This window comes from Ruditapes philippinarum, unplaced genomic scaffold (assembly GCF_026571515.1).
Source record: "Ruditapes philippinarum isolate M1 unplaced genomic scaffold, ASM2657151v2 ctg3393_1_1_1_1, whole genome shotgun sequence".
Lineage (NCBI taxonomy): Eukaryota > Metazoa > Mollusca > Bivalvia > Venerida > Veneridae > Ruditapes > Ruditapes philippinarum.
Window position 1 is genome coordinate 105,811 of NW_026856039.1, and position 13,853 is coordinate 119,663.

General features: G+C 32.0%; 1 protein-coding gene across 9 annotated transcripts in view; it reads right to left on the reverse strand.

Moving 5' to 3' along the window:
* Positions 1–3,688: 3,688 nt before the first annotated feature.
* LOC132745206 (coiled-coil domain-containing protein 60-like) overlaps positions 3,689–13,853 on the reverse strand; it is a 59,017-nt gene continuing 48,852 nt past the window's right edge. For 8 of the 9 annotated variants that reach the window (XM_060734049.1, XM_060734048.1, XM_060734046.1 and 5 more), the window contains 2 exons: positions 13,439–13,480; positions 3,689–8,448 (listed from right to left, as the gene is read on the reverse strand). In XM_060734049.1, coding sequence (XP_060590032.1) covers positions 8,134–8,448; positions 13,439–13,480 — 357 coding nt within the window. In that variant the 3' untranslated portion in view covers positions 3,689–8,133. The remainder of the gene's footprint in view (positions 8,449–13,438; positions 13,481–13,853) is intronic. The other variant, XM_060734047.1, reaches the window with a different exon arrangement.

The window sequence follows — 13,853 nt, forward strand, 5'->3', positions numbered from 1 at the left end:
TCAAAAAGTATTTGAGGTATCAACTTGAAACTTCGATCATAGGTGGATAGATTTTACTGAGGATGGATGCAGCACACAAGAATGATAACCTACCCTGCATTATTTTTCAGTTATTGCCCTTTGTTATTTTCAGCCATCAGTATTCACATAGGTTCAAATCTGTAATCACTATAGCCATCAGTTTTCATTACCAAAATACCTCTTAAAATGAAATTATTCTGCTCCACTACATATACATTCTTCCAATGAGCAAACACATTCGGCGGGGGATGGCCATGTTGACATGGCTCTTGTTCCATATTTAACTTATATAGATTAATCAAAATGGAATAAAAATACCCGTATGGGCAGGCAGATTGTCAAATTTTAGATAAATGAACTAACTGGAACTTTAAAATCTGTCCCTTTTAAGGTTATACCAAATTAAATGATATTCGTACGATAGACAGCGTAAAGTATCAGTTAGTTTTGAGGGTCCGAATGCTAAAATATGTATATAAAATGTGAACAAGGCGTATTTTATCGATTTTATTTCGACTGTGTAAAAAGTTTTTAGTACTGATTTGTACATTTCTCGTATTTCTTTAAGAAAAGTGTGTCTGTTTTAATTGTAAATGTATCTGTTTTACATGTTAAAATGCAGAGTGAGATATATGCTGTTATCATTGTATGTTTCTAAGTTGTCATTTCAATTTCTTTGCTGCACGTAAAGGGTTGCTCTCTTGCTAATTTGTTGTTGTTGTGTTAGTTGTATACGATTGAGTGCCTTGTCTCACGTAAATAGACAGCCTTGTAAAACTGCACGTTTGTAACGTCGCTTTTCATTGGACAATTGTGACGTTTTATGCACATGGCTGCTGTCAATTCAGGAAGAAATATCACCTCAGTTCTAAAAAACAGGAAGTTTGCTGTATTATAAATTCGTTATAAAGATTCACGTGAAACATATTGAAATAAAGGTATTGTAATGAAAAATGCCAGAATAAAGTTTTGTTCCATAAATTTTGGATATATTTTAACTATATAGCTTAGACTAGAAATAACTTACGTTTATAAATTATTTCGGGAATAGACATCAATTTTGAGTGCATGGTTGTAGAAAAATGCACTGTTCGAGTTTAACTGCACATGGATATACTCACGAAGGCCGATTTCAAGAACGCAAAGATGGGATTACAGTGAATGGGAACATTGCAGATGGGTAAACAGTGAATTGGAACTTTGAAGATGGGTAAATATACAGTGAATTGGAACAATGAAGATGGGTATATATACAGTGAATTGGACCAATGAAGTTGGGTATATATACAGTGAATTGGAACAATGAAGATGGGCATACAGTGAATTGGAACAACGAAGATCTGGTATACAGTGAATTGGAACAATGAAGTTGGGTATATATACAGTGAATTGGAACAATGAAGATGGGTATACAGTGAATTGGGAACTTTGAAGTTGGGTATACAGTGAATTGGAACAATGCAGATGGGTAAACAGTAAACTGGAACATTGAAGATGGGAATACAGTAAACTGGAACATTGAAGATGGGAATACAGTGAATTGGAACAATGAAGATGGGTATACAGTGAATTGGAACTTTGAAGATGGGTATATATACAGTGAATTGGAACAATGAAGATGGGTATACAGTGAACTGGAACAATGAAGATGGGTATACAGTGAACTGGAACAATGAAGTTGGGTATATATACACAGTGAATTGGAACAATGAAGATCGGTATACAGTGAACTGGAACAATGAAGATGGGTATACAGTGAACTGGAACAATGAAGTTGGGTATATATACACAGTGAATTGGAACAATGAAGATGGGTATACAGTGAATTGGAACTTTGAAGTTGGGTATACAGTGAATTGGAACAATGAAGATGGGTATACAGTGAACTGGAACAATAAAGATGGGTATACAGTGAATTGGAACAATGAAGATCGATGGGTATACAGTGAATTGGAACAATAAAGATGGGTATACAGTGAATTGGAACAATAAAGATGGGTATACAGTGAATTGGAACTTTGAAGTTGGGAATATATACAGTGAATTGGAACAATGAAGATGGGTATACAGTGAACTGGAACAATGAAGATGGGTATACAGTGAACTGGAACAATGAAGTTGGGTATATATACACAGTGAATTGGAACAATGAAGATGGGTATACAGTGAACTGGAACAATGAAGATGGGTATACAGTGAATTGGAACAATGAAGATGGGTATACAGTGAACTGAAACAATGAAGATGGGTATAAAGTGAATTGGAACATAAAGCATATGTAAGCAGTAAATTTGAACATTAAAGATGTGTATGCAGTGAAATGAAACATTACGGACGGGTAGCAGTAAATTGAAACATGAAGCATGTGTATGCAGTCAATTGGAACATCATTCATCGGTATGAAGTGATATGCAACATTATCGTGTGTATCGGTCAACTGAAATATTGAGGATTGGTTTGTAGTAAACTGGAACAATGGGTATGCAGTGAATTTGGACATTAATTATGGGCAAGCAGTGAATAGGAACATTAATTATGGGTATGCACTGAAATGGAACATTAATCATGGGTAGCAGTGAATTGGAAGATAAAGCATAGGTATGCTTATATATATATATATAGTAACTGAGGCATACAGTAAGGGTGTACCTTAATTAAAACATTGGGTATATTGTAATGTTTAGTACATGTAATACTTTAAACAAAGCTTACCTTATTTGAAACTAGGCTATTTTTAACTAGCATTGGTAATATGTTTCATTTAATCCTTGGCCAAGTAAATAATAGGAAAGTTGCGTACCATTATAAATTTCAATATTTATATAAACCAGTTATTTAATAAAGTTTAGTTTAGTTGGGGTTTACATTGCACCAACACAGTAAGGGTTATATGGCAACTTTCTAGCTTTACTGGTGGAGAAAAACCTCAGGTGCCCCTCTGTGCATTATTTAAGGCACAAACTGGCACCGGAGTAGGACCATTGATGTTCCATAATCTAGCTAGCTTCCTCACACGAAAGAAACAAAGGCCCTTGCAAGGTTCGAATCCACTGCGGTGAGGGCAAGTGGTTGGAAGTCAATGACTTCAACCACTCATCCACGGATGCCCCATTTGACAATCTGACCCAAGTTAGGATCTACTTATTTCTTCAATGTAGATCTGATGACCACCGTATATGTTTCACCTTCTTTATAATTCGGATTTCCCGATAAATCAATTTTTAACCATGCAATCAAACAGTTTTTTTTACAGAGAGGCCTTAGAAGTATCAAAATACTGTTTTCAGCGGAAGTTAAAAATTGTTGATTTTTGTTTAAAAATGTTTGAAGTAATTTTTAACAAATTAACTTGAAATGGTAGTCATTTTTTCATGGGTAAAAGTGTTTTGCCAGTTTGCCTGTCGACTATATGGGCAACGCAATGTTGTTCTCGAAACGAAATCGTGAAAATTACTTACTCAGTATTGGTTTTCCAAGGGTTAAAATTAGAAACCGCATCGCTTTCAAAATAATGAAAGCTTGCCAATGATTGGTCTTTGAAAGACCACGAGAAGGTGACTCACTGACTGCCTCTGGGTGGATGTCAGATCCTAAGTGTAGTGTTATTTAGGAGCCGAGTTAAATCAGATTGCCCCATGAGAAATAATAACAAACAACTTAACTGTTTGATCACCTTTAATAAGGCACGGTAGAAAATACATTTTGTATCATAAATAAATTTTAATGTAAATACTTCATCAAATTTATATATTTATTATATATCTTTTATAATTTATAATATACATTAAATATACATGTACATGTATAAACAATTGGTACCATGTATAGATACATTTATTTTAAATATTCTATGTAATAAGTATCTTTAAAACATATAATCTAAGACTAAGAAATGTACAATAATTTACATAAGTTTAACTAATAGCACTCAATGTATATGTACATGTAGTAGGTAGATCATATATTAAAGCAGCATGCCTCCAGATTCATGCCTATTTTCATAAAAATTTCAAATGTTTTTAAAAGTAAAATATTGTGACTTGATTGTTTGTTTCATTTCACGCCTTTTCCCAACAGTATTTCAGTCATATAGGCGGGTAGTTTCCTAACCATCGTTCCTGGAGAGTTACAGCAGTACTAGACAACCTTCCTTCCGCGCTAAACTACCAAAGCATCTCCCGCAGATCGAACCCACTGGAGAGGTAATTGGATTAGAAGTCATCGACTCTAACCCCTTGACCATGGAGGCGGTCACAAAGAAAGTAATTTTCACATCGCAAAAGGCATTTACAATCCACGTAAATTACCAAAAAGAGGTCTTACTGCATTAGTAACTCAGTAGACTACAAAATACTACAAAATAAGTTAATAATCACATATAACATATAAATCATTACAAGAATTTTGAATCTTTTTTTTACTTTTCTTTAAAGCAATGTAAATTTTTCTCAAGTTTGATTTTCTTGAAACATTTTGGCTCACCTGGAGGCATGCAGATTTAATTCCCATTTTCTTTTCACAACACATATATAATTTCCACAAAAGTTAATACTGCTGCATGTACTGGCATTATGAAATTTGCAGTAATGTCACTAGATAACATTCTAGAAAGTTTAGAAGATATAACAGTCTAGTTTTTAACAAATAATGCTTATATATTAGTATATACTTCTAAATGTGTGACTTTTCCCTGTTTTCTTGTTGTTTTTTTTAAATTTTTTGGTGGCTATTGATTTCAGTATACGTTTTATATAGATACAAAACTATACTTTACAGTAATCAGTCATCAATATGGAGCAGTTCCACAGCAACGTTTTCAAATTCAAGGGCAGATAACTCAAAAACAAGCTCACTGACACATATTTTTTCCTCTTTAAAATATTAATGTTTCTGTCATAATATTGTTCAGTTTTCACATAGGAAATTTTGATTGAATATTCATGAAACTGCAAATTATAAAATAGTTTGATATTCTAAAAATGTTCAAGTCTTGTTGAAATTAAAAACGTTTGTACCATTAAATCTTTTTTCTTTACTATAAATATAACATACAAATCCATGAGAATTTTTCTTTGGCATTTTATAAAAATCAAAACCAAAATTCGGTACAGAAAAGTGAATTCTTAATCACTTACCAATTACCATTTTGAAACAAATTATTTTTGTTTTTTCAATATTCAAGAAAAAATCTTCAAAACATTACAAAAGAAATATAATTTATGTAAAACAAGAGGATAATTATAACATTTATAAGTTTTGATTCTCTGCAAAAAGGCTGAAAATACCTTTAACCTTAAACATAACAAACCATACCTGAGACCTATAAAAGGCATAAAGCAATAAAAATTGCTAAATATGCAACAAAAACTTCATAAACTGTTAATCTTGTTATTTTCATTTACAAAGTACATGTATATCTCTTAAATTTAACAAACATTTATAGATTATAGAACAAAACATTTACTTACAAAATACTACATCTATAATACTATACCGGCATTTAATAGTGATTTCACACATTTAAAAAAAAACTTTGTGCAGAACAGTTGTAACTCCTTTATGTTGTATGAGTTACAACCATTTGGCACTAAGCCTTCAATTTACAAACATCATCTTTTCAATTTAGATATTAATTTTTTTTTGTATAAATCTTTGCATGATATATACATGTACTCAATATTTTTTCACTTCTTATAAAATGTAACAAATGAATTCCAGTTTCTGCAATATGTAATCTTCCAAAATGAATTATAATTGGATTTAATCTGATCCATTCAGCCTGGTTTATATGAGTCCAAAAATCCATATCAAATTCATATTGTACTCAAAATTACTTTTTCTCAAATCACTATTACTCTTACATATTATTTTGGAACCTTTTATAGAATTGTTTATAATCAAGCACCTAATAACTGTAGATGGATGTTGTCTGGAACACAAAATGAGCCGCGTCATGACAAAACCAACATAATGGGTTTGCGACCAGCATCCGCACAGTCTGATCAGGATCCATGCTGTTAGCTATCAGTTTCTCTACTTGCAATAAAGTTTGTAAGCGCACAGCATGGATCCTGATCAGACTGCGCGGATGTGCAGGCTGGACTGGATCCATGCTGATCGCAAACCCATTATGTTGGTTTTGTCATGACGTGGCTCAAATTATGTTTTGTTGTTGTTGTTTTTTTCCAATATAAACAAAGTTTTGTCAGAATGTTAAAAAACTGATGGTCATTATATTTTTTTGAGTACAATACTGAATTCTACTGGACCAGCATGTGGTTGTAAACCTATATTGTACAAGGCACTGAAACTCTATATTATTCTTCCATTTACAGTCTTCCAGACAGAAACAACAAAGCCACATTCCCTTTAACATAAATTAAAGAAATAATAATCATTTAAATAAAAAGAACAACAACAAAAACAAAACAGCAACAAATTAGACATACCATCACAATAATTAATTTATCAATAAAAACACAACAAAAACACATATGAACATATCAAGGTCAAAGGTCAAAGTAAATGTGTGATATATGACCTTGTTGCTTGTTCCAATATTGCCCAAAATGTGTCATGTGTCCCCCAAATTAAGTCAATCATCATGTACTTAATGCAAAATAGAAGTTTCCTGGAACAAACCCTAGGGTTTTAACCTTATCAAATGTAATTAAGATAATTAAAAAAACAAAAACAAAAAACCCTCAGAATTTCATTTCTTTGTACATGTAGCACTAACATCTCATCAATATCACAGTTACCATGGTAATAGAAATGCAACAACAACAACAGCAGCAACAATAATATCTCATATCAAAATCAACACACAATCGTGTTCAATCAGTGAAAAACAAACAAACAACAAACAAAAAACAGACATAAGAAAATACAAACATAGATCTAATTGAAACAATTTTGATATTTGATTTTGGTCAAAGTAAGTCCTTAGGAATTTCTCTAGTTTGTAATAAATTGAACAAAAAATGATTCATCATGCACTACCGTTATGTATTCAGAATATACAGTTCATGTGTATCACATGTTTATCAAAGTCACATTTAAAGTTACATTCTGAAGCATAAATATTAATTAAAGGCACATTATTGTTCAGAAATGAATAGATTTATTGTTTACTGAAAAAGGGGGAATTTTGTTTTGTAATATTGTAAGAATGGATTTAAAGCATGTTTGCAATTTATCACCTGAAGAGAGAGAGCAGTGCTGCAAGTTAAATAATTTGTCATCAATATTGCAAATATAAACAAAGTAGTTTTTTGAAATTCATTCAAAATTCTATTTCACTTCAACTCTACTTAGTTGCCAAACAGAAAAGAAAGCAAAAGCTGACATAGATCTAGAGCCAATGAGATCTGTTATAGAAACTATAACAGGGCAACCAAAATTATAAAAGGCGTTTAAAAAATGTAAAATACATTCTACATTCATACCTATAATGTGCCTTTAAAAAAAAACAAACAAAAAAAAACAGACAAATAAACCTAAAATCACATGATTATTTGCATCAAGTTAACATAAAGACCAAGGTAAATTGAATAAAACATTTTTATGCATTTAAAAAAAAAAATCGAGCTCATGTTACTTCTCTATTTTCATAACTTTTTTTCCCGGTACGGTTCCATTTACTCTTCCTCACATTAATTATCACATTCATAATGATAAACATCACTGCACCTTGTACAAACATGTTATTCTTTTATTCTTTAATTCTTTGTTTTACCATAATAATTATGTAACAACTACATGTATATAATTTTTTGATAATAATTCATACCCTCAAGTAAAAGTATTTTTCACTCATACCGTACTTTATATATTATTGGTATATAAATATATATACACTATGGATATATACTGATGCAAATTCTTAAAACAAAATTTGCGAGTGAAAAAAAAAAGTTAGTTCCTAAGTAAAATAGGTTTTTTTGTAAGAAAGGAGAAGGAGAAGCAAATAAACATTTTGGATTATTGTAACTTTAAAAGTTCAAAGCTTACAAATTTGACAGTATTTAGAAAAATATATACTTATTTTGATTTCTTGCATTATGTAACAAAAAAATAAACATTTACGTATAAAACTTATATTATTAAATCTTAATGCTGAACCCTTCTAGTAAATGCTGACTGGGTAGGCCGCTTAACAACCACTTTACGAGCCGACGATAGCCCAGATCCGAGCCTCGTGTCTTTTTTCTCGGATTTTGTAGCGGGTGGAGCCGTCTGGGGCCGCGTTACTTTCGGAAACCTTTGAGTAAACCATGACTCATACTCGTCCACTGTCATTTCAACGATACGTTCACGGCAAAATTCAACAGCCGCTGTTATATCCGGGCAACAAATCTCCCATTCTCGTAGTCCTTCCAGTACTTTGATAAATTTATAAATGCTTTGTTTTCCTGTACCTTCCACCTGAAAAAAAAGAAAGAAAGAAATTTGATTCATTTCCATGATCCCATTCCCTATTTTGTTTAATTTCCACAATTATCATAATATTAGTATGTATTGGTAAATTCTGAAAAGGTGAGGTCCTTCAATATCAACAAATATATATAGAGGATAGTCAATTAAGTATTTTTTATCTATAAAATACAGGATTTATTTTCATTGAATAGTATGAAAACTGATATTTCATAAGTGACGGTAGCTACCAGTGAAATACGAAAATTTTCCAGAAAAGACTTGAATTTTTATGTTTATTATACATGTATACTAAATGTCTCTTTTTTGATATTAAAATTCTTAAGACTTGTCCTTTAATATTGTGTATTTAATATTGTGTATAGGCTAAATAAAGAAAAAAGTAGTCCCGCAAGATTGACACCAGAAAAAATACGGAAAATAATTGTTTCTCTGTACTGAAAAATAAATTTCTAATGTGAAAATACGTAAAATTAAAATTCACATTTAATTTCAGCAATAATTCTCAGTATTATATATCTATAAGTATGTAATAAACATAGACTTTCATATAAATAAAGAGTTTATTTCATACCAGTAAAAATGGCAGATTTTGATTGAAAATGCTCTTAAGAGAGCAAAAACAACCTGCTTAGTAAGCCAACTCAGTAAAACAAAATGTACAATCTTTTAAACCAACGCAAAAATAAAGAATCAATTTCAAGGATATTTTTATGTGAACATATATATAGGCTAAATATTTAAAAAAAAAACACACAAAAAAACAACAACAACAGAGTATGTAAAAATCATACAATAGCTAATAACAATATCTATGCTACAGATTGTTCATTTAAAATAATAAATACAGAATATAGTGCAAGTCCAACACTGAATTGATTGAACTAGTTGATTATACTAATAATATGCGAGGCTCAGGCAAACACAAATTTTTTTTATTTTACTTTCAGTAATTTTAGTACTGAACAAATATAGTATTCTATTTATCACATATATCTACCAAAAATAAGAACAGTTTACAGTAAAAATGAATATTTTCGTATTGAATCCCTTATAAGTAAAAGTTATAGCATGATTATAGCAACCAGACTGTTATTTGGAAATATAATGGCCTGGGGTGACATTAAGGGTCTTTTTCTTCAGAAACTGGTTGAGAACAGAAGAGAAAACCCAAAATAATGTAATGCCATTGTTTGGTTTATACAGAATTTATTTTAAAGTCCGATTTAAGTTTACAGACACACTTTCGAATCTGTTCCTGAAACCAACCAGTACTAAGCAACGAGTGTAAAGTATCTTGCTCAAAGAAACAAGGGCTTGCCCCTGACAGTGTTTGGACCTATGCGGCTAGCAATCATTAGATTACTAGGCAGACGTTTTAACCACTCGGCCATGCTGCCACTTAATGCTAATGTTTACCATGTGTTAATGCTTGTAATACTTGTTAAATGCATTTGACCCCATGTCAAAATTTATGCACAGTCATGCCATATAATTTTAACAGTTAGAAAAGTGGCAAAAGTATATGCAAAAATACCCAAAACAAAAGGAAACTAGAAATGTGTCCATAGGACACGGGTGCCCCCACCGCGCCACTGTTCTGTCAATCTTATGACTCTAGGTCAAATATTTTTTGAAAACTAAAAATCTTTTACTAAGTAAAGGACAAGAATTTTACAAATACTGAATAAATCCACAAGCAAACCCCAAGGTGCATAAGTACACATGCTGACCAACATTCTTGTAAACTGTCAGGCCTACAAGTGAAATACTTTTTTGAGCTATGCATGAACATGTTGAAAATTGCAAATTTATACTACTATAAGTCAATAACTCTAACAAAACTGAAAAAAATCCACATGCAAAGTCCCAGGTGCATAGCTTCACAGTGATGTGAATCATCATTCCTGTAATTTAGTGATGTTGATCATTATTCCTGTAAAGTTGGTTGATTCTAACTCAAGCACTCAAGAATAAATAACAAGTAAAATGGTTTCTTGCGGGGAACGTTTTTAATGATATAAATATATTTCATTTAACTATTTTCAATGGGGGGGTGGGGCAAGGATAAATAAACGTTTGTATCACGAATATAGTTGACAGTAATCGATTAATATAGAAGAAGGTCTTTGGAAACTGGTGACCGTTGATGACCGGAGAAGGTCGAACATAAAACAATTATTTCTTTTTTAAGAAAATAATTAAATAGGCCTACCATTTAATGAATAATTCCGAGCAAAAAAAAAGTAATAAAGTAAACACACAAGTATTTATTATGGCAGATGCCACTACGAATATTTTAATTTTGTAGATTTTCAGTATAAACAATTTATTGTTTGTAACATTTTGAGATACATATTAAAGAAACATTGATAATTTTCAAACACATCATTCAAGTTTTTCCACCTTAAACAGTAACATAATTATAGAAAATTAAAAATATCGCGTAATAGTTTTTTGTTCTTAATTAGGTGTCTTATTCCCTTGAGGATTATCCGTAACGTACCGGCAAACGGTATTTATCCAGGTTTCCGAAAAGGTCAATTAACCATGTACGGTTTACAGATCACATGCTCCTCCATGTACCGAAAACAGGTCACGTGCTCCTCCATGCCTCAAAAGTTAAACGCGTACCAATACCCTGCGGTCTCCAGACCGCAGGGAATAACATAATAGAATGGTTTTTACTAAGTCAAGGGAAATAACTCTACAAATACTGGATAAATCCACAAGCAAAACCCCAGGTGCAAAACTAAATATACTGAGCAACCTTCCCGAAAGGTTTAATGACTCTAGGTCAAATCCTTTTTGAGTTTCATGCGACACAAGTTGAAAATTGCAAAGATTTTCTAAGTCAAGGTCAATAACTCTAAAAATACTAAAAATATCCAGACGAAAATACCCAGGTGCACAACTACACATGCTGATCAACATTCCTGTAAAGTTCCATGACTCTAGGTCAAATACTTTTTGAGTTACATGCGACACAAGTTGAAAATTGCAAAATTTTACTAAGTCAAGGGCAATAACTCTAAAAATACTTAAAGTATCCAGACAAAAATACCCAGATGCACAACTACACATGCTGATCAACATTCCTGTAAAGTTTCATGACTCTAGGTCAAATCCTTTTTAAGTTACATGCGACACAAGTTAAAATTTGCAAAATTTTATTAAGTCAAGGGCAATAACTCTAAAAATACTAAATAAATCCAGACGAAAATACCTAGGTGCACAACTACACATGCTGATATACATTCCTGTAAAGTTTCATGACTCTAGGTCAAATACTTTTTGAGTTACATGCGACACAAAAGAGAACAGACGGACGGAAGGACAGACGGATGGATGGACAGACGGACGAGGGTAAATCTAAATGCCCACCACTAAAGTGTGGGCACAAAAAAATCACTAAATTTAGGCAATCATAAAAACAATATCTACAGGAAGTAAGGACATTTTTGTCTAAGGGTTTAATAAGAAAATTTGGGAATACTACTTATAGTCAATAAAAACAATTCTAAATAAAGTTGCATGCTTTAGAAATACGATGTTTATGAAGAAGTAACACAAATTTTAGATAAAACTTGATAACTTGTAATTTAAGAAGAAACACAATATCTAGAAAAAACTTGATAACTTGTAATTCATCCCTTGATCTGCTGGAACCAAAGTGACCACCCAGGATATCCTGCACACCATGCAGTTAGGACTGTCATTGATTTAGCGTGATATTGATATATCATCCATATTCATCATCCGATTCAATATCAATACACACTTTCACATATCGATACAACAAGCTAAAAAAAATTTTTATTTCTGTTAGTTAATATACCTCTTTATTTTGGCTTATAAGAGAAGTCACTTTTTTCTAGTTTTCTTGGTTAACTCCGTTTTCAAATGTCAGTGACGTTCTGTTAGTTTGTAGTATTTGTAATGTGTAATACAAGCATGCATAATGCCATGATCCCAATTCATAACACATATATTAATGTTGTTCATTGTATCTACTGTCAAAGTCGATATATCAATGTATCGTCGATATTTGTCTCTCAATATATCGATACAAAATTTTCCATCAATGACAATGATTTTCATCTTGTTATCCCCAAAAAAATACTAAATAGTTCCAAAAATTGAAGCTGGACAATTCTATGATAAAAAGAAATGTCAGTTGGTCAGCTTACTTCCCTATTCAAGTGCTGGGTGAAAAGTCAAGATTTTAACTACTAAAATGACGGGGGCATAGAGTGTAAACACTCTAATGCGCGGAGCGAAAAGTCAAGCTTTTTAAGAATAATTTGGAATACCGGTAATTTGGAGGGGATGTGAACAACAGCACAATAATTAGCACCTTTTAACAATGAATATTTTGCTTCGCAGCCCCTTCATTTTACAATTAAATCTTGACTTTTTGCCCCATGCCCCTGCTAATTAGCATGTTTTTGCTCTGCGCCCCCACCATTTGCACTTGTTAATTCTTGACTTTTCCTTGGCGGGTTGCAGGGCAAAAAGACGAAATGGCACAAATCAGCCACCATCCTTTTCCATTAAGCTATGGATTTTACCCATTTCATTAATACTAAACTCTTAAGCTGCTGGCAGGTTTCTTAAATGAACCTATCCAGCTTCCATTATCGGACCTGTTCATTATCAATTCTGAGAAAAAATAAGTCAGCCAAGAGTATCGAACCTGGTCCGTCTGTACAGATGTGCAGACTGGTTCGGCTCTAAACTGGTGGCTTAAGCCTTATACCTTCCAGTTTCAAAACGGACCAAGAGTTAAGTGCTTTATGTATATAAATAATAGAAAAAAAACATGACATCACATGATATAAGAAAAGGGGAGAGAGAGTGACAAAAAGAATTTCATACAATAAAACCTACAGGGTGTGTCTCAACAACAAAAAGAATGTAAAACAAGAGTCAGAAAGCATAGTATATAACTATATAAGTCACGTATTGTAATTCTACCAACCAGCGCCTTTTCAAATGAGCTTCCTTTTCGGTGCCGGAATGGCTAAAATAAGAGAGCCTTTTATGTAATAGAAAGATGGTGAGATAATTTTCTTTATTATAATGTACAAACATACTTTAGGTTTTCACTACAACGTGAAAAGCAGTTGTAGAATATGTTGAAGAATAACAAAAAGTGCCAAAACAATGCTAAAATAAGTTACCCTGTACTTTAGATGTCCAAAATTAACCTTTAATATCCAAATTCATTAAACAGAGGTTATAAAAGAATTAAAAAAATTTTTATTTTCTGAAGACTATTTTCACAAAGTTAAAAAGCTTACAGAAAATTATTTAAAGGGAGATAATAAATATTAATATTTTCTGAAAACTATTTTCACAAAGTTAAAAAGCTTACTGGGATCCTACATATTACC